Genomic DNA, 21515 nt, shown 5'->3' with positions numbered 1-21515 from the left:
GTTCCTAACTCGATTCCTGCTGAGTGTGTGTGCGTGTGTGTCTCCCCTCTCTCCCCCCCTCTCTCTCTCTCTCTCTCTCTCCCTCTCCCTCCCTCCCTCTCCCTCTCTCTCCCTCCCTCTCTCCATCGCACACACTCACTGCACATCACCCGCTACAACCACAACACGCGCTCACACACTCACCGCCATCCTGCCCGTGTCACACAGCTGGTTAGCTAGCTAGCTAACGTTGTTTCTCACAAACTGCCGGCGTTGACGTTTCGGTTAGATTTACTTTTTCTCTCGTTCTGTTATGTGTAGACGCCATTATTGTTGAAGTAACGGATTATCTGCATCCCTGCTCGGCTGACCGGGAGCCGCCATGGAATGCCGTGTTCTGTCCATACAGAGCCATGTAGTCCGAGGATATGTGGGCAACAAGAGCGCCTCTTTCCCATTACAGGTAAGCGCAACTCGCATACACCCATTGTCGGACAACGAGCGACGAGTCACCCGTGATCGGCCACGACCCTGTCTGATCAGCTTGGTTCTCCTTTGCCCACAAAATCCCAATATGACTTTCCATAAGCTCTAAGCGGGCATCTGCCAATACCGGTTTTTGTAACGATACACTGTAATTATATCATACAAAGTTCGTTAATCGGTCATCCGCTTAAACCGTCGCTGGGTGAGTTCATTTGTGGCCGCGGGTAGTTGTATTTCCCTGTAATTACAGTGTAAAAGGCCATAAACGAGTGTGTTGCTGGACGTGCGGCGCAAAGCCAGAAATAACAGTATTATTAGTATCACCTCAAGCAGTAAGCGCGACGACAGGTGTCGAAGTCGCTTTCCCAGACAGACCCCCCACCCGCACACACACACACACACTCCGTTTTTTACCCAGCCTCTATAAACCATTTGTGAAATATGGATCCTGTCATGGCAGCTTGTCTTCTTGTTGTCAGTATCTTTATTTGACGTCGTCGTGCTGCAAATGGAGGAGGACCTATGACGGAGAAATCGCGTGGCACGACACCTGTCATTGGGAGGGTGTCCGATAATGGAGCAAGGTGTTTCTCTGTTTCACCTTCCGTCACGAGAAAACGCACGTGTCATGCAGACTAATGATGAATTCCCGGCTGTAGGCCGACTTAACGCAGAGAGGTGGCAGAGATTTGTCTGCTAATTGACGTCCTGGTGTTAATCAAATGACCCCTACCTGGACGAGAATGACTACAGCTGTTAGGCTGTAAGAAGAAACAAGCTTTTCACTCACAGGTCAGTGCCAGTCGTCAGTCAGCCTGTCAGTGACCCTGCACACTTTCTGACAGGGTTGCAAAAGCTAGCTAATGATAATCTAAGGGGCCAGTGGGAAATTTGTACCCAGAGCTCAGCCTGTTAACCAGTGACGGCTCACGGCCTTCAGACAGGCCTGATGTGGGTAAGGGATCACCAAGAGGGATGCAAATCCAGCATCCTGCAGCGATAACCTGCAAAGACAGTACCACAGAATGGACAGCTTGTCCATACAGCTGTCTGTTGCTTCAGGTTTCCTGTTAAACATGTACAGATCGGGAGAAAAGGTTTTCATATATGTGGTTCTGCTTTAGGTTTGGTGTATGGATTATTGTTTTTGTGAAATAAAGATGCCCTTTTATGTGGAGGTCTTTCCCACTTTGTTTAGGTTAATTGTGGCCTATGGCTGTCTTTCAGTTTGCATTTGCAGAATCATAAAATCACATGTAATTGGGACAGGCCTGTTATCCACGCTGTGAGCAGTACAGCCAGAGAATAAACATTTTTAAACTTCAGCTGTTTAACAATAGGAGTGTATCATGGACCACAGGATGTGAAACTCAGTTCTCTTAAGCTAAATTGTGCTGAATCTGTACGGTTGCTGTCACTGCCTACAGCTTAGTTATTAATTTACTTTGATAAACAATCACCTGTGTCAGTCTTGTCAGGATGTGACTACATGCATTTCCAATGCAGGCCACGCTGTTGTGAGACCAACCTCAATCCAAGTAGAGCGAAATTCTAAACCTCATAATCAGGCATAAATTTGTGCATATTTAAATTCTGAATAAATGTCTAAACACCGAGAGCAGCTGTAACAACCAGCAACATCTTATGAAAAGGTCAACTAACCAGTCAGCCAACAGTCCAGTATCTTCAACTGGTAGCTAATCAGAAGTGAGCCAACGTGAGGAAAGATGCCCTCAGACCTTCGTTCTAAACCCCTGATCAGTTTATACATTAGGTGGCTGAAAGCACTGATTCTTTACACTGCGTTAATGGTTAATCCCGAGAATCGTTAAACTGACGGACAGCCCAAGGGATTCACCGCCGTGGCCATCAAAAGTTAAGAAAACAGACGATGATTTTCAGTGTTCGTGTTTCTTCCTGACACGTGAGGGTGCCTGTTTGTGCCTCCTGACCTGAGGGTCATCTGAAGAAAAGGGGGCGTAGTCGACGGCATCAGTCAGTTAACACTGGACTTTAAATCGCTTTGAGATGAAGAGCTGTTGAGTTTTTGAGTGGCTCAACATGTGTCTTGTACTCTGGCCTAATAATTGTGACTTGCGAATTGAGTCATTACCTACATTAACAGCAGTAATGAAGCCCTAACCTAAAGGCAGCATTAACTGAGTGCTTTACAAGGACCACCAGAATAAGGAGCTAAAAACAGCATTCCAAACAAGCCATTGATCTGATATTATGTGAAGGCAGGGACTTTATTAGCTCCTCCTGGCCATGAAAGTCATTTCCCTTTATGATTTTCCTAATGTTGACACTGGGATGATAACAGTGATTGCTTTGGGTCTATAATTGCCATGATGATGATGCTGGTGATTGTTATAGTTTCTTATTTTCCACCAACAGCGATGTGGCAGTCAGTAAGTGATGGTGAGGATAGTACAGGCCTACACTGCATGCCCCATCATCCTGAAAGACAGTCACTTGTGGTGCCGAGTCTATTTTTAGCCTGCTGTGCCCCAGGATGTGTTTTGCGGTTATCCTAATGGCTGCTGGGCTTTGATGCACGTCACAAGGACTCAGGGCAGCCATTAATGTTCAACTACTACGGCTGATTAGGCCTATTTTGTACCAGGCTAAGTATTGTTTAGCAGTGCAGCTTACTAAAGCTTGCACTAGACGCTAATGTGCAGCTGTACATTGTGCTAAACCTTCAGCCTAAGCAAAGCAGGTCAGGGTTTAGTTCACTGACAAGATTTCTGAGTAGGATTGACAGATGCATGTGGCTTTTTAAAGACACTAGTATATGTGTTGATACATTGGCATGTATAAAGATGGACAGCACATCTCCGCTTCTTCCCACTGCACAGAAATGAAGCCTAAATATCCCAGATATGAGCGCTGCCATCTTGTTCCTTATGCAAACATTATCTGTAATAAAGCTGTTCATAGTCTTACAGGTTGCCTGCATGTCACGGAGGTTATACTACATTGATCCAAGATCTCAAATAGTCTTTTATTTACATTAATATAGCATTTTACAATTTAGATGAACTATTATGAGTCTTATGGTGTTGTGGCGTCTTTGTGCGCTGTTCCCCTGGTGAGAAATAAAACCAGTCAAGCGCTTCAAGTCAAGTCTTTCAGTTGCTTTTGCTTTCAAATTATCACTGTGATGAATTCTCTTTTTTTTAAAAATTTGGATTGAAGGACCTTCCAAAAGCTTCAGGCACCACGTTAATACGAGTGAGATGTCAAGAGGAATAACAGTGATGTGGATGTGCAGCTGGAGTCAGACGTGTATCACCGGCAGTCACCAGCTTCATAAGTAGAACGTGTCAGTATGGTTAGTGTTTCTGACTGGTGAGACTGCAGTCAGCTTGTGAATGAACCGTCTTTGATCCTTGTGGACAATATGCAGGAAAAAAGAGATGGTATTTTAAATAAAAAATATTAAAGAGAAAGCCAGTGAAGGAGCTGCTCCCACTGTTCAGAGCCATAACTATGATTCAGCTGGTGTTGAAGATAAGGTGGTGATGATGAGGATGATGATGTCAGCGAGCGTGCAGGGCATCCCTCTCTCTCCATGCTGACAGGACAGAGAATCTCTGGCCAGTCAGCAGGCAGGAGATGGCGACATGATGAGGAAGGATTCTGATTGGCTGCCATAGGACTCCTCCTGGTGACATCACTGAAGATGGAGACAGGCTGCCTCAGAGCTGGACTGGATGCATTCAGCTTTCACACAGAAACAAAATCCAAGATGAGTGTTGTCTTCGGCACCAGATTGGGGATTTGTGTTCGTAATGTACACTGAGTTAAGTTGAACTGATGTTATGAATTTGGAAGCTTATTGGTTGAAAGTCAGTGTGGTTTCCTATGCAGGTACAAATGGTACAAAACTGTTTGTTCAAGAACCAGGACGTTTTGTCAAGGTAATGAGGTCGATGTAGGAGTCCACTGATAAAGCTGAATTCTCAAAGGGACCACTTCTGTTTGCTTTTCATCCTCTCAGTAAAATCAGTGTGGGGTTATGCTCTAAGACATTTAAGCCGGTTGGATGTTTGCTGACCGGCAACCTGCAGCTGCTCATGTCACCACCCTGCTGTCTGGAGAAAACGAAAGAAAAAGCTGTTATCTACACTTGATGGAGAAAAATCGAGTATTAGATGTTGATGTCCAAACCGTCCTTAAGAGGAGACTGAACTCCTGGGAGAAAATGACTAATTCTTCATTGCTGGTAGCCAGACAAATTGGTTTAATCACTACCTAATGCAATTAAACTCCTTCTTGTAGCTACAGATCAGTCAATTAATCACTAACTTAACCAATCACTTGCTTTTCCAAGCAAAGACATTTGCTTCTCCCAGATTCTTAAACGTGGATTTGCTGCTCTTCCTTGTCAAAATGATAGTAAATGAAGAGCCTTTGGGCTTTGGATTGTTGCCTCAGCATGTGACAGTCAGTCGGTCTAATTTTATATTGTTTTATAGACTGAATATAATCAATATAATTGTGCGGTGAGGTGCAGGTACACCTTTCATGAAACATACTGTCTACTGAACATACTGTCAGTTGATGCTGTCCCCTTCACAGGCTGATGCAGGAACAAAATGGTGGTACATGTACACATGGAGACAGTAATAAGTGTGACGATTTTGGGATGGGTCACATCACATTCGCTGATTAATATGCAGATTAGTGACGATTAGTGACAATGCTGCTGCATCTGTGTGGACTCAGTACTGATTGTACTACAACACATGTTAATTAAAGAAACTCTTCATTTGTCAGTCACAAGAGGATTTTCTTTGGGTATTTACCAAAAGTGTTTTCTCAAAAAGTGCTTAATTCCTCTCCTCAGTGTCTTATGAGGCTCTCCCATCAGCAGCTTTGTAAACAGTCTATCTGTGTCCCTGACTTAAGGCTTATGAATAGAGTGAGGGAGGATGTGACCTAAATAACATATTCTTAGCCCCATGCACATCAGTAGGCCGTGAAGCCACGGTTTTACATTAACAGTCGGTTTGCATCTCGCAGGTTGTTCCTTGTCGGATGGTCCTGTTTCTGAAACAGTCAGTTTTCTTCGTGAATCTGGAAACGCAAACAGACGCAAACCATCTTTGAACACCAATACCTCAAATTCAACTGAGCCAAAAGTAGTTGGAAGACTTAGCAAAACTTCTTTGGCCAAGTGATTTGTTGGCTGACTTGCTGATCTAAGTGGAAAGCTTGTGGCTAACAAGTACATGAAACTAAAGCAAATGTAGTCGAAGACAACAGTCGTGCATCCTACCTTCATAAAGGTTAAAATGTTCACCTATAGATAAAACTGTTTTAGAGATGTTGGTTTCATTTTGTGGTCTTTGTGGAGGCTGCAGTTTGAGTAACCGCGTTACTAATAATTCAACATATCAATTTTAATTACAACATAATACAGTAAAATGCAAAATACAGCCTTAAAAACAACATGAACGCCTCATTAAAAAGGGTGAACCTGCTTTTAGGTCAGGGCAAATATGTCATTTTCCCTTTGGATATAAACAGAATAAGAAGGGATGTCATCATTGACACGGTGCAGCACAGTAGACACTCTGTCATGTCCTGCATCTGTGAAACCATTGAGAGCTTGTGTTTCCTCAGTGCCTCGTGCCCATTAAACAAACAGTATTTCACACGTGCCACACACACTTGAGGAAAGCTGGAGCTTTGACAGGCTCTTTCAAGGTCAAAGCTGGTATCTGCTGCTCTTCTGGGAAAGCAGATTCTTGTATCTCAGAGTTGCAGTCAATTGAACAGAACAAAGAGCTCATTCACTCTTCCTGCTTCTTGACTCAGTCCGGTTGAATAGTCATTCAGATAACAGTTTACTGTGCACGTGGATGGGTCATGTGTCTTTCTGTCTCTCTGGTAATTAGAAAAATCAGAGGTGGAAGGACACCAAGAATGTTGATTTGAAGTGACCAATCAATATTTCTGTATTATCAGTGGATAATGGAAGTCCCACCCCTGTGGTACGCCCCATGAGACCTTATTTCAGAAAAAATATATATGGTAGCTAACACAGAGAAAAATAAATTTTCACCCCATGTGATTGTGTCTGCGAAGATTGTCAGTCATCCGGGTCATCATGCGTAGAAGACTTTAAGTTGAGACAACTGAACTTCAGTTAAAAGTGAAGACGTTTCATCTCTCATCCAAAAGGCTTCTTCAATTCTGATTAGCCGGTCGCGGGTCCCAGGTATTAAAGCTGGATGGTAGACTTGCCCAGACAACATGTGGCTGCAAGGGGTTTGAATGGGTCGTTGTTGCATACAGCCATCATGTGACTCATTGGAGTCTCATGTGTTCAGGTGTGAATGAGTCGCCCGCCCCCCCCTCCCATAGCCATAGTGTGGCTTGTCAAATGGATTGTCAACCCACCCTGTCATCATGTGACTTGTAATGGTCACATGATGAACCACCTCATACCCCTGGGGGGAATGAGGTGTAAGTCTCCTGGGTAGGGATCTCTGGTGGTCGACATGGTGGCGCAGACCACCGCCTCTGTTGAGGGAAGGTTGTTCCAGGTGGACAAAGACGACACGTATGTTGGATGAGCGATCGTCTAGCTTTAAGGCCTGGGACTTTCGACCAGCTGATCAGAACTGAAGAAGCCTTTTGGATGAGAGGTGAAGTCCGGTTGCCTCAACTTAAGCACTTCTGCATCACCTTTGATTTGCGCCCTGAATGACACATGATGTTTTTCAGTTTTTCAGTGCGTGACATCGTCTTGTTTAGCGCTCAGTGAGGAGCTCTAAAACTGAGTGACCAACACCAAACTGTGGTGCAGCTTGTGTGGCTGTTCATCCCTCCTGACATCTGATCTGTTCTCTGTCTCCAGGTTTTAGGGTTTGAGGTGGACTCCATCAACTCTGTCCAATTCTCCAACCATACGGGTAAGATGGATGCAAGATTTCTTTGAAAGCGCGGGTGTGTGCGCTTGTGTTTTAGTCAGTGTGTGTGTGTGTGTGTGGGTGTGTATGAGTCAGTCGGATCCTCTGGTGTCGTGATGAGGTGCTAGCCAGTGTTACAGAGACCGTGTTGAGGCTGACGAGTCGACAGATGAGTGAGTCAGGTTTTCGGGGAGGTCAGTGACTTCACTGCTGCAGGGGATGAAACCCATTCACATTTTGTACAGGCTTACTCTCTCAGTCCCTCTTGAGATATCTCGCTTTTATTTTGATGAAAATTGTAGTGATGATGATGTACCCTGTACTCATAAATAATAACCATCAAAGGACCACTCATCAAGGTCAGTTTACTCACCAGCCTGTGAAAACAGGTGTAGAAAATCTAAGTCTTGGGCTTGAAGAAGATATGGCGGAAAGGATGTGGATATTTTGGGGTGTCGACACATGTTAGGGACTAGAACTGACTGTGTCTCTGTTTCTACACTACTGATTTTGACCTTTGACTTAATTAAAGTGCAGCACTAAATCTCTAAAGTGCCCCTTTGGTGAACATTTTTAATTAAGGTATTCATCTAGAAATGAGTAAAATAAATGTGCATCTTCTGTTGTCCTGTTTTCTAACACAGCTGGCAAAATGTCTTAACTTTACCTTCTGCCACAGTAAATGTCCACTTTAGAACTTCCTGTAACAAGGGCAGCTTCTGCTCATTTTCATTATTGGTTATCACAATAATCACCGACTGGCCAGATTAGCGGATCCAAAACAAAAGGAAAAAGACAACAGCAATAATGTGACTGCGAGGAGACTTGGACTGATAATCCATCTTGTTTCTGATTGGCCCAGAGGGGCTGTCTGTGTCATCACTTGTTGTCACATGTACTTGTAGCATTTTGGTCTAATTTCCAGTCCTGTGAATGAGTCATCTGCGTCTTTCCCCTCTCTTGCCCTGATGGAGGCTCTCAGCTCGTGTTATTCATGCAAGCAGAGCTTGAAGAAAGAAACAGCCGAGCGCAGTGAAAACAAACACATCTGCCCAGCTGTTGCTTGTTGCTGCGCAGAGGACACAAGCAATATCCAGACTCAGCAGTCCTCATAGGACCATATTCTTTTTTATATTGTTTGGCTAGTAAGAGACACTGCAGTGAAGCACCAGAGATCCTGCCTTAAGAAGCTCTTAAAGTCAAGGAAATTAAGAAGAATTAATGAATTGTTATTTACTTATTCCATATCTTTAGAAATGTTATGGAACTTAAACAAACAGCTGATCGTTTGCCTTTGTGATGGTATTAATGGAAGCAATCATAGCCTACGTTGTAAAATTCATCATGCCTGACTGCAGTCAGCCAGGAAAGGTCAGTTCCTGTTAAACATCTGGTTTGAAAGCCTCTGGTTCCTACTGAGATGGATGATGTTGTGCTGAAGAATAGTGAAAGTAATCTGTTGTGATGTTGCAGAATAAGGGTAAGCATAATTGTAGGTGTGCTGTAGGATAAGTGTTATTGTGTGGGCGAGCGTGGGACAGCATCTGATGCAGACGAACAAATGAAATGCTGTAATTTACATTTGAGCTGTTTGAAAGTGCTCTGCCCCTCAGTTCAGCCAAACGTTTAGGATGCAGAGGTGTTTTTTATTTACTTTGTTTATTTTGGCTGAGAATTCCTTCTCAGTACAGCATCTTCTTTATTTACAAGCAGCTTTTGCTTAAGTTTGGCTTTCACGCTTCATGTTAGTCTTTCTGTCGTCACTTGGGCACAGGAGAAGCTCATGTGAGTGTGGTTAAGTCTCCCAAGGATATCCTCTTTGGGTGATTCTGGAGCCAAACCACTTCAGTCAGAGACTTTGGTAGGCACATGTTGTTTTTGCCTCTGGAGAGATGAGGGAGTAGTTTTCAGTTTGAATATCAGATCCATGAGTATTTTACTTCTACTCTCGAAAGTTGTCAGGGATGAAATGCTTTCATACTCGTGTCACTGTGACCTGTAAAGGGACAGCCGTCGCATAACACGAGCTTGCACATTGGCCACCTTCCTATTGAGGATTTTCTCACCGTTTTCTTGTCTGTCTGAACGCAGCCCAGACGAGATTCCTGTGAGCTCCCAACTAAATCTAAGTTCAGTTTTAATCTTTGGAGACCAGTTAGGCTAAGCTAAGAATGACTGTTCTAATCATTCTGTAATTATGGCCTCAGAGGAGAAAGTGACACAGCTGAGGATGATGTCAGGAATAACAAATGTCTTCCTCCATGGAGAGAACGTCCTCACATCTGTGGTGTAATTGTGTTCGTTTCAGTGACCTTAAAATATAAATGCCTCAGACTCTGCTCCTCGTTTAATCAGATCTTGTATATTGGAACCAAACATTTGCAATTTCTTCGAGGAGAGACTGTAATTTGGTGTGACATATTGAAGAAGACGTGTGCATATGAGAGGGAGGCTAGTGATGGAGACGGAGAAAGTGAATCGAAGAGAGACAGACAGCAGATGAAGGAGAGAGAGAGACGGAGGGAGTGGAGAGAGAGCGACAGGACGCAGCAGTAAACAGCAGCAGACGTGGTGAATTGCGACAGCAGCGAGTGATGACGACAGAAGCAGCTCTTATCTGTAGGCCTCTCTGTCACACACACACACACACACACAGTGCTCTGACTGCTCATCTCTCTTTCTTAGCCCCTTTGGCTTTCTCCCGGCTTGTTGCCTAGCAACCAGAACCCCCAAACACGTGACCTGGCTGTGACTCACCTGGAGCTGCGACATCATCGGCCTGCAGCAAACATGTCATACGCAGACAGACGTGCACTAACGCACTCTTCCACTGGCGTTCGTGTCACATGGGTGCACTACTTAACATATATGAATACACACGTGTACAAATACACACAAACTCCAGCACACCCCTTCACACACAGTGAAGGTCCTCCACCAGACTTCCATCTGTCCCAGACCGACCAGATACTGTGGCTGCAGGCTGCACTCAGACCTGCTGTTGTGTGTGTGTGTGTGTGTGTGTGTGTGTGTGTGTGGTTGTTATCTTTGGTCTGAGTTTCATTTCACTCATAAGCTGAAGTCACATGACTGACACGATATTTCAGACTCATTCTGGCAGAGAAGAGTCAAACCGAGAACGATTCCAAGAACGACTGGATGTTCTCCACTGGAGAGAAACATGTGGAACAGCTGGATGTGAGCATCGGTTCAGACCAGTATTGGAAGTACTCAGGAATGGAGTACACAGATCCTGTACTTAACTAAAACCAGCAATAATGTAAAACTACTCTTGTTCTCTTATAAACAAACATTTTTTTACAGTCAGTGTCACTCATCAACATGCAGTTTGTATCCTCGAGTGCAAACAAATAAATTTGTTTACTTATATAATATGTAAAACATTTGCAAAGCAGATTTTTCTTTAAATCCCACATTGTCGAGTCGAGGAAGAATCCTCAAAAGGCTGAATTTCATCCAATGTGAGGGGTTGTTCCAACGTCCAGGATCCCTCAAAGATGTCTGTCTGTATCGTCAGCACACCGCAAGTACCCACAATCCTTTGCACATGATGCTTTGACTTTTAAAAAATCACAAGGGACGGCATCGCAGACGAAGCACTTCATGTTTACTTGCTGTCAGCGTCATCATCATCTTCTTCTTCTTCTTCTTCTTCTTCTTCCCTGTCTTTGCTGGCACACTGTTGCACATCATTGCTGCCACCTGTAGAAGAGTGGAGTGGTGATGGTGTGAAACCAACATGCACAAGACAAACAAATCAGAGTGGGAGTGGTGGACCCTGACATAAAGGTCAAAGACTCTAAGGGAACCTTTAAGTAAAAGTGCAGTATTATGTTCTTAAGGAAAGGAACTTAAGGAAAAATGTCCCCCATGACTGTTGTGCTATTTCATGTTTTATATGTTTTGTATGTAAATCATTAATCAGTAAAGTAACTCGTACCTTTTTCCCTCAGAGGACAGCCGGCAAGTTTCATTTCAACCTCGATTTTAATATTTGATATCAAATTGAAAGTTTATTCAGGTTGATGGAAAAGTTTTTTCATGCAGGAGTACAAAGATTTTGAAGTGTGTGTGAGCATGTATCGCGGTTTTAACGAGTCCTGTACAGGAAGTGTGTGTCTGTTTGTGTTCATGTGCCACTAGAATGGAAAAGGCATTGCAGAAGGTCAGAGTCAGCAACTTAGCAAACACAATAACTCCTGTCCTCCTCCTCTCCTCTACTCCTCTCCTCTCCCCCCTCCTCTCTTCTCCTCTCCTGTCTTCTCTGCAGGTTATTCTCATTGGAAAGGCCAGGTGTTGACAGCAGATGAGCTCCATGTGCTTTATGAAGGAATCAAACTGAATAACGTACACCAGTATGACTATGTTTTAACAGGTGAAAAAACAAACCCATCAATATAATCCCTATAGTCTCCTTTTCTATCACTTTACATTCAGTAACTGTGTGCAAACTGTGATTATGTCCAACCTAATTCAACATGAACTGACACTGCATGTGATGTACAACCGCTGCTTACTCAGCCAGCACTACATTTTGTTAAGTTGCTGCAGTCTCAGTACTTTTTTAATGACTCTAAGTATACCTGAGTGTACCTGTCACATTTTCACTCTTCTCAGTAATGTCAGTACTGCCTTACTGACAGTTGTAGTAGTAAAATGATTAAGTTGAGTATTTAATTGACAGAGTTCAAAGACTGACAGTGTTTTGGCAGTAATGACTATGATAATGTTCGTATACGTATGTTGTATTCAGGGTATACCAGAGACACGTCCTTCTTGGAGATGGTGGTGGACATCGTTCAGGAGCTAAAGAGAGCCAACCCCAACCTGGTCTATGGTAAGTAACCGCACGCTTTTAGCGTTTATCGCCAGCTTTCTCTGTGTGCTGTCTGTGGGTTTATCAGAGCTTCTTGTTGTTGTCTGCTGCTGCTGGAAACTCGGCTGATGAGAGCATCTTTTTCAGTGAGCTAAAAGAGGCTAAAAATATGAATTACTGGAGCTTCCACTCTGCAAGTTTGGCTCATGGTGAAACATGAGATTATGTGGGGCAGTGAAACAAAATCCTCTAACAGGATCAAATTAACACTTCATATTTGAAGCTTTTTAAGTGATAACCCAGAAAACAAACTCACCCATCCATTTTTCTTCATGTTAAGTAGCTTTATGGAGAGAAGATCCACTTCTCTCTGGGACTCTCCGGGTGTCTCTCTCTCTCTTTAGCCAGGAGGATTTTCATCTCATGTTGCACAAATCAGTTTGACTCAAATCGAGGCTGTTGCAGCCTGGCCTGTAGTCACTGGATACAGTGAAGACCTGCTGCCACTGTTCAAAATAATCAGCAACCGGCGGGTGATGTGTGTGATGTGTTTGTGTTTACCCAGCTGTTTTTACTGGTGTGCACTGGTGAGACACACCAGTAGGACACACACAGACACTTCCTGTGTGTGTGCACTCTCTAATATCTGTAATGTCGCATAACTTGCAGGTGTCACGTCGTGATGAAAGGATGTAATTGACCTTTCACGTGTATCTCCTTCATTTTTCTGTATGGCGGTGGAGCTTGTCAGAATAGAAGAGAACACAGTGCTTATGATTGACATTTATACGTTCACAATGGACACAACTTTCCTGTTTTGGTTCCCTTGCACGGCTCTTATTAATCTTTTTTCCAGCAACAGCAGGCAGCTGATTTCAGCTGATTTCAACTCACTCTGCCCACCTGCTCCATCACCACAAAGCAGGCAGACACAACCAGCTGGTGAGCACAGCGCAGCATTTAGCAGCTAAAGAGTCGGATGTTTTCCTCAGGAGTTTGCCCAAAGCAAAATAAAGCAATAAGCAGGTGTGAATTTTAGACTTCGGCAGGTGGACAGAGTCAAGACTCCAAATAAATGCTAACGTTCCTCCATATCTGCTCGATTAACTTTATACGGTGATAATATGTTATTGCTATGGCCACAAAAATCAGTTAATGCAGGCTTGAGGTCTTTATTGCTGAGGAGATTGTAAACAATGTCATCAGAGTTCATAACCAACAGCCTATCAGGTCCTGTAGTTTAGTTCCACCCTCAGGACAAATTTTAGTTCTTCATCTCCACTGCTGCAAAGGCTGTAATAACAGAAAAGCCATTATGTTGGTGTATGTCCCCCTGGCACTTTGGCATCGTGAGGTGTAATGAAGACTCGCGCCTCTGAGGGGCGCCAATGAGAGCTCTCTTAGTCTTCTTTTTGTAAAAGAATGGAGATTTTAAAAAATGTAATGTTTATATCTCCAAATTGTGTTTCATGCCGCCGTCGCTGCAGTGTTGGTGTAATGTGACGATTGCTGGAGCCTCACAGGTGTGTGTTGTCTGTTTTTGTGATTTCAGTGTGTGACCCCGTCCTCGGAGATCACGGATCGATGGTGAGCTTAGCAGCTGGTTCCTGCTCTGTCTGCTGTTGTTTAGATTGATTTGCAACCAGGATTTCTGTGCCTTTAAAGTGTGTGGGAGGGTTTTAGCGTTCATCCCTCTGTGTGTGTGTTAGCGTGTGTGTGTGTGTTCTGGGGGTGTGTTACAAGGCTTATTTCTCAGTGACAGATGGATTATTGTGATCTGACAGAATCACATGTACACAGTGACTCACTCTGTGTGTGTGTGTGTGTGTGTGTGTGTGTGTGGTGTATATATTACGTGTGCGGATGTGCATTTTCAGGGATTAAGTTCATATTCTGTCTTTTAGCGCTTAACACCATTAAAACAAAGATCAGAGAATTAACTGAACCTATTTGTGTGCAGTCTGTCCTTTAGAGCACTTTGTGTGTGTGCGTGTGTGTTCACTGTGTCAGGTGAGTCTAACCTGCGTGTCCTCGTTCCACAGTACGTTCCTCAGAACCTTTACCCGGTCTACAAGAACAAGGTGGTTCCTGTGGCTGACATTATCACTCCTAACCAGTTCGAGGCTGAGTGAGTGTCTGTTTTTCCTCATTTAAGTCGCCGCACTGGCGTTTCTCTAACTGTAAACGTGTGCTGAGGTGTGTGTGCGTGTCTCTGCTGACTGTGTGAGCAGCAGCACAGCAGATAACACCGTCTTTATGTAATGCCACTCATGCTGTTATCTAATACCCTCATTTTGTGGTAACTGAAATTTGAGAAAAGCAGCTGAAAATACACCTCAGTTCCCCTCTTATCTTTGTTTCACCCTTTTACACCGTGATTTATGTAGCTTCAAAGATATTTTATAATTCTGTGTGGGAATATATCCGATAGAATCTCACCAGATACCATTAAGATACCATGTTTTCTGTGGCTGTGCAGTTACACCAGATGGGAATATATTACATACATCAATACACATTTTACACAGAATTTTAAATAAAGATTTGAGGATCTCATCAGTGGCGGACCGTGAAGTCTGCGTGGCTTTGTGAAGGGAGGAGGCTACTGGTGTGGGGGGCTGATTACAGTGGATCTAATATTTAATTTTAGAAAATTACATTTGAATGATTCCCATGGAGGATAAAGTAGATATAATTTGTTTTTCTTTTTTTTATTGGCTGTCTTTTTTTTTCTTTAGTTTACACTGACCAAATGGCTGCAACAGCAAGTCATCTCTTCAGCTGCCCAGCTGCTCCACCTAGTGGTGTTTCTGTGTGCCTGCAGCATCAGATGTGATAGGAGATGAATTGAGTGTTTCATGGTCTTCTTTTGGATTTTCCAAAGACCTGCTGTGTTTTTTGCCCTTAATATCTGTGTTTCTGTTACAGTGCTGTGGACATGATGGCCATTTGTTTGTTTGTGTTTCAGATTGCTGACAGGGAAAAACATCAGCACAGAGAAAGACGCCGTAGAGGTAAAGGATCAGTCCTCTCTCCAGTCCTTCTCTGTTCACAGAATAAGCTGACGTTTCTTGCTTTTTCTGGCTTTATAAGCTTACTGCTGATGAAACACATGCTCCAGTGTCTCACTCACCAACTGTCTGTAGGTCATGGACCTTCTTCATGCTATGGGCCCAGACACAGTGGTCATCACCTCCTCTGACCTGCCATCCAGACTGGGAGACCGCTTCCTGGTGTCGCTGGGCAGCCAGCGCCACGGTACGTGACGTGCGCACTTGTGTGGTCCGTTTGTGTACATTTACGCGCTGAGCCAACCCTTCTACATGCCATGTCTTTGCTTTTCTTCTTCTTCTTCAGTTCGTCCCGACGGCAGCAGGACGACACAGAGAGTTCGAATAGAAGTTCCCAAAGTGGACGCCGTCTTTGTAGGAACTGGAGATTTGTTTGCTGCTATGCTGCTAGCGTGGACACACCACTACCCTAATGACCTAAAGGTACAAAAGCACCAGACATCTAGTCACACTGAGGCACGCAATAAGTACAGAAGCTTAACAGCTCATACATAACAAAGTAGCTCTACATAACGTAGATAGAAAGATAGATAACGTACATAACGTAGAGTTTGATTTGAATTGATGTATTTCTTATTTCAGTCATCGCAGCATTAAAAATGCTTATTTATCAGCAACCTAAGGAAAAATAGTAACATACCACTTCATTAATGTTCACTCTTCTCTCTCAGACGGCCTGTGAGAAGACCTTTTCAGTGATGCACCACGTCATCCAGAGGACCATCTCGTACGCTCACGGTAAGCAGTGTAGCTTTTTCTGTCAAAGCCTGAAGCACCGACTTTGCTCTGTCTGTGCTGAGAGACAAAAGAAAAATACAACAACGAGCTCAACAGGAGCTCGACAGTCCACGTTGTGATGTGTAACCAGTTGATCTTTTTCCTTCTGGTGTGCTCAGTGAGAGTCGTTCAAAGCACACAAATCTTTTACTGTTTCACTGAGCGGTGAAAATAAAAATCAGCGAACCAGTAAACGAAGAAAGGGGGCTTCGTCCTGCGTTCTGCTCGTGGATCCTTCTTGAAAATCTATTTTTGTCCCGTGAATTTCTGTTATTGTTCAGCCTGATTGCAGTCACGGCTGTGGACACTGTGAGGGTTATACTCCAAACTGCTGCCCGCCACGAGCAGGCAACAAGTGTTTAGCTTCAACGTAAACATTTACCTTAATTCATCTCTGCGTTTCTATGTGCCCACTCCCCCACCCCCACTCCCTCTCTCTCACTCTCTCAGAGTTAGCGGGTCCTGGTCGGAGGCCCAGTCCGCCCCAGCTGGAGCTGAGGATGGTTCAAAGTAAAGCTGACATAGAGGACCCTGCTATAGTTACGGAGGCCACAGTCATATCCTAACATTACCGACCCATAAGACTCATACTAACTCATACTGACTCCTCTTCACCCATAAACCTCTCAGATCCTGTATCTCAGTAAATATCTCTTCACTGTAAACCTTGACTGTCATTTCCAAATGTCAGCACCTCATCATCCAGACTCCTGAAACCCCTTGGTATTGTAACCCCTTTAGACTTTCCACCCTAAACTCTTTACCCCTTTAAGTCCTCAGTGTCCTGACCCCTTAAATCCAACCTGTAACTCCTGCGCCCTTTTACCCAAACCCGGTTTAGAAGCCAGAGCGATGGATAGACAGACAGTTTGCTCGGGACGGACTGTGGCGGCCCGTCGCTGTCTCCGCTTTCAGACTCTAATGATCAAACTCTGTCTATCTATGGCTCTGCCCACCCACTATTTCAACCCCTTCCCTGTCTTACAGCAGTGATGTAATGGTGACCAAGTCTAACTCCCCGAGACCCCTTGAAAATATAACAAAGGAAAAAAAAACGCACAATGTATAGTTGATGTATAGATGTTGTACTATAACTGTATTGGACCATCTGTATGATATCTTCTATCTGATCTGTCTATTGGACCATTGTGTTGATGCTACTGTACTATAGACCACACGCACTACAATATCACCGAAACCGGAGACATGTGGGCTGGTTCTGGCACTCCTGGAGGCTCCAGCGGCTCCAGTCGTTGTCACTTGTTAGTGATAGGTAACTGTCCTAGTAGTTAGATTATATAGTTGAACCTCTTTCATCTCAACATTACGTAGATAAAAATGGGCAACCTGAGCTGTCTGAGCCGTCCCTGGCCGCTTTTACTTGTGCTAGACCAACCAGAAATGGGCTACCTCAGTGCCAGAACCCACCCACATCTTGCCGGGTGGTTCCCGGTCAGGCTCTGGCCCAGAACCCTACATCTGAGAGCGGAGCCACTGAATCTACTGGAGGCCTCGACAAGTTGTAAACGGGGACCGTCGTCCTTATGGCAGGAGGCTTCCCCCTCGTCCAACAGCAGCTCTTCTTTTTGGTTCGCTTCACACTCCACTGTGGTCCGACAGCAGACGTGATGCAGAGGTTGAATTTTTCACGTTAAATACGAGCGTGTTGCTCTGTTGCCCTGATGGCAAACTGTAAAGCATCTGTGATGTGTTTTGAACTGCAAATTATTTTTTATTATTGTCTAATATTATTTATTTATTTTTTTAAATGATGATGAATTTTACCCGTAAAATGACACCAATTTGCTAAAAACTTCCCAAGTTACACAATTTTCCTAACAAACAAACAAATGTGCTGCTTGTATAAAGCACTCATTTTTACATGATTAACAAACAATTCAGTTGGTGACCAAAATTTCATTTTTGTCTGGCGGATTTGATCCTGCACAGTGTAAAGTCTTCGGCCATGCTAGGGAATGACGCTGGTCATAAAAATCTGATGACTCATCGGTCAGGTGTTCTAATGTCATGTTTGTCACAGTGGAGTGTGATATTAAAGAGGTGAGGAGAACGTGACGTGACCGTGGTCATGAGCCGGTTTCAAACCAATGATGTCGCGAGAACTTGGCATGTGCCTTAGCCCGCCGAGCTACCAGGGCACCCCAGGAGATGAGGTTTTTAGGTTTTAAAGTTTTAACATTTTTAAGTTCTCCCCCTGGCTGCCTCCTGATTTGAATGTTCAGTAATTGTTTAACAACAGGAAACGGCTAAAATCTCAAGTAGCTTTGCTTGGCAACAACATGCCATTTTGGGAAGTGTAAACCACATAACCCGAGGCTTAAAAAATAAAATAAAAATCCAGATGGCTTCAGTGTCCCAGCAGAGCTGGATGTAAGGTTCTGGGCAGGCCAGCGTAATTCTGTACTGCTGTTGTTTCTCTATGGACTGTACTGTGATACTGCCTTAGGAACCGAACATCATTAACACCACACACTGCTCACCGAGGGGGAGGTGGAGAGGGAGGAGGAGGAGGAGGAGGGGGAGGAAGGAAACAGGAGATGTCTTAAACGGAGGTACTTCTGATTGCAAATCTCTGTCCTGCACTGCACCTGAAGCCAGGAAAAGATTTTCTGTTTCAATCTATGAAAATGTTTTATTTAGGGCCGCAAGTAATTATTTCATTATCGATTAATGAATCATTTGTTTTATAAAATGACAAAAAAATTGTGAAAAATGCCACTTTTTTTAAACTAACCATTCAAATCACAGTGATATAAAACTGTAAAAAGCAGCTGAAAGCAGTTAAATTTCATTCCTTTTGCTTGATAAATGATTTAAATCAGATTTAACTTCTGTTGCTTTTCTGTTGAGCGACTAATTGATTTGCTGCTTGAGCCCTGAAGTTTCTCTGTAGCTTACAGACCAGCAGCTCAAACGTGTGAAAACACCTCCTGGACTCGTGGTGGTTAAAAAACAAATGCAGACTCGTGTTTTAAACCTGCAGTGGCTGCTGCTGACATTCGCACTCGTAGTGATTTGCTGTGCTGCCGTCGCCCTGATTGTCATATCAGTAACAGACTGCTGTGTGTGTGCGCTTTGCCGACCAGCCAAACTCTGCGATAACCAACACGTGCACGTGCCAGTCGTCCACTTCCTGCTAACGCACCAGTCAGCCGTGTTGTTGGGTCAGAATGTGTGTGTGTGAGAGTGTATGTACATGCGTATATAAATGTCCTTTATGGTCACAGGGTTTTGTGTGTGTGTGTGTGTGTGTGTGTGTGTGTGTGTAAATCCCTACAGACTAACAGAGAGGGGGGTGAGAGAGGAGAAGGGTTAAAAAACAAGGGACAGGAGGGGAGGTACGTTCAAGAGGACAATCACTCTGTGACGTTACGCAGTGTTTGACGACTCCCTTCTCCCCCCGTCTGCCAAACAAATAGGTTTTCTTGTGGACTTGTTGAAAGGATCTTAAACATTTCCTGGATGCCTCACGTCCCCTCCTCCTCTTCCTCCCCCTCCGCCCATCCACATGCAAACACATCTGTCCCTTGACCCCGCCCGCCTCCCTGCGGCGCCACTCGTCGTGTCTGTATCGCTCGTTCTTGAACCTTAGCCTTGCTGTGCGTGTGTGTTTGTGTGTTAGATGGTAATACTGTACCGCGACTCCCCCGTATCCCTCTGCTAGCCTGTCCCCGCCTCTGTCCCGCCTCTGTCCCCGCGGCGGTCTCAACCCGCCGCTGTCTCTCTCTCCACTCGCTTGCTGTGTCTTCTGTGATGCGACTTAACCTGCTCGCCCCGCGTTCACCAACTCTTCCTCCGGCTTGTTTAACTTCACCACGACCTCCGCCAAACGTCCGTGCAAAGCCCTTCCTTCCAAAGCTCTAAGCTGTTTATTTTAAACTGGTGGTTTAATTTAGTGGAGCCTGTTCACTGCTGATGGTGAACTGTTTGTGCTACACAAAAAGAGCACAAAAACACTGGCTGTTTTGTGTTTGTTTCACTTGTCCTTGATGTGAACTGACACGAGGCCCGTCACAGCAGCTACTTTTTGTTGGATGAAATAACTGCGACAAACCACGTGATTGTCCCTGTAAGTCCCGTAAGACTTGGTGCTGTGCTCAAAACTGTCGTTTATTCTGGCAACGTGGTGGCTAAAATCTGACATTTGTCTGTAAACGACAACGCCTGTAAGCACATGATCGAGGTCAGACATGTAGGATATATCGTTAAGTATGGAGGCAGGCCTGAGCGAAACCTTTGCTCGAACAGCACAGGTGGTCCTACCTGAGAGCGTCAGCGCACTCACAAACTGAACGCGAGCCTCTCATTGGATGTCCGATGTAAACCAGTCACAGCCAGTTTCACTGCTTTGTCCCACCTGTTGCTAAATTTGTCCATCAGCCACCTTTTGGCTAACGACGGAACATTTAACGGGCTTGTTTGAGTCTGTGGGCTGAGAGCAGTTAGCCAACTAAACCCTCCCGTGTGGCTTTGCTTGCTCCCCCCCTCTGCACCTGTTGTGACCGCCCCCCATCCATTTGGTTACAAAATGGCTGCCACTAAAAACTTAAACGACCCGACCGCCCGTGTCCGACTGCGGTCCCCTCCTCTCCTGAACGACGGTTTAATCTCCGCCATCTTGTTCTTTTCTGTTGTCGGTGGCCAAAACAAAACGAGGAAATGTAATAATCATTGTTTGGTAACTGTTTTTAGTGCTATGTTTTTGGAGCGTTACGAGTATTTTCTAACATGTTACAATAAAAGATTGTAGTGTACAAATTCACATTTATAAAATATATATATAGATATATGAGAAATGTATGTTCTAATGCAATAAAGACAGATTAAGAATTCTGAAAACTGGTTCGATCTGTTTATATTTTATATTATTTTACTTATTTGTTTGAAGTCTGAGCTCCTTCCTGTTTACCAGGCTGGTTTGTCTTTGTTTGAGGTGTCCTGCCACCGTTTCTCTTCATGAGAAGGAAGGAAGCTACAGCCAATCGGCTTTGTCATCCATAAAAACAGATGCAAACATTTAGTTTCCCAAATCCAAACAGGATTTTAGAGATGCTCCAACACAATCCCAGATATTCCTACAGCTAAAAAGCTGCTGACATTCTGTTTTTCTTCACGCTTGCCCTATTCATTTAATTCATATTTCCTGTCAGTTTGACCTGCAGAGGTAAAGAGCAGTTAGTAAACGACACATACTTTGTTTTTGATCCTGGTCCCCGTCTGTAGTGTTCATTATAACAGAGGTTATTTTACATCTTCACTCATTCTCTACACAGGACCCTAAAATAATGTGTGAGGCATGTGGACACGTGCCAGGAAACGTCACATTCGTTTACCACACATATAAATACAGAAAGGAACCGTTAGGTGTGTGGACTGTATAGAAAGGTTGAAACGGTGCAACTGTACAAATACTGCAGT

At 44.2% G+C, this 21515-nt stretch overlaps 1 protein-coding gene and 1 long non-coding RNA gene across 3 annotated transcripts; one reads left to right on the top strand and one right to left on the bottom strand.

Moving 5' to 3' along the window:
• Positions 1 to 70: 70 nt before the first annotated feature.
• Positions 71 to 20929, top strand: LOC124065970 (pyridoxal kinase-like). Of its 2 annotated transcripts, none has more exons than XM_046401977.1 (11): positions 71 to 210; positions 301 to 442; positions 7340 to 7394; positions 11683 to 11787; positions 12166 to 12249; positions 13781 to 13815; positions 14271 to 14356; positions 15197 to 15242; positions 15375 to 15486; positions 15586 to 15722; positions 15971 to 16417. In XM_046401977.1, the coding sequence occupies exons 2-11, from the start codon at positions 362 to 364 to the stop codon at positions 16154 to 16156; spliced, it is 927 nt and encodes a 308-aa protein (XP_046257933.1). In that variant the 5' UTR covers positions 71 to 210; positions 301 to 361; the 3' UTR covers positions 16157 to 16417. The 2 variants fall into 2 exon arrangements, with proteins under 2 accessions (XP_046257933.1, XP_046257934.1); XM_046401978.1 differs by adding an exon at positions 16527 to 20929 and having other exon boundaries at positions 93 to 442; positions 15971 to 16037.
• On the bottom strand, positions 15575 to 19781 carry LOC124065973. The gene is made up of 3 exons (XR_006844528.1): positions 19735 to 19781; positions 15940 to 16094; positions 15575 to 15716 (listed from the first exon to the last, which is right to left on the bottom strand). It is a non-coding gene; the product is annotated as an uncharacterized LOC124065973 (long non-coding RNA).
• Positions 20930 to 21515: the final 586 nt, after the last annotated feature.

This window comes from Scatophagus argus, chromosome 10 (genome assembly GCF_020382885.2).
Source record: "Scatophagus argus isolate fScaArg1 chromosome 10, fScaArg1.pri, whole genome shotgun sequence".
NCBI classification, from domain to species: domain Eukaryota; kingdom Metazoa; phylum Chordata; class Actinopteri; family Scatophagidae; genus Scatophagus; species Scatophagus argus.
This window is presented reverse-complemented; position numbering and strand designations above follow the sequence as displayed.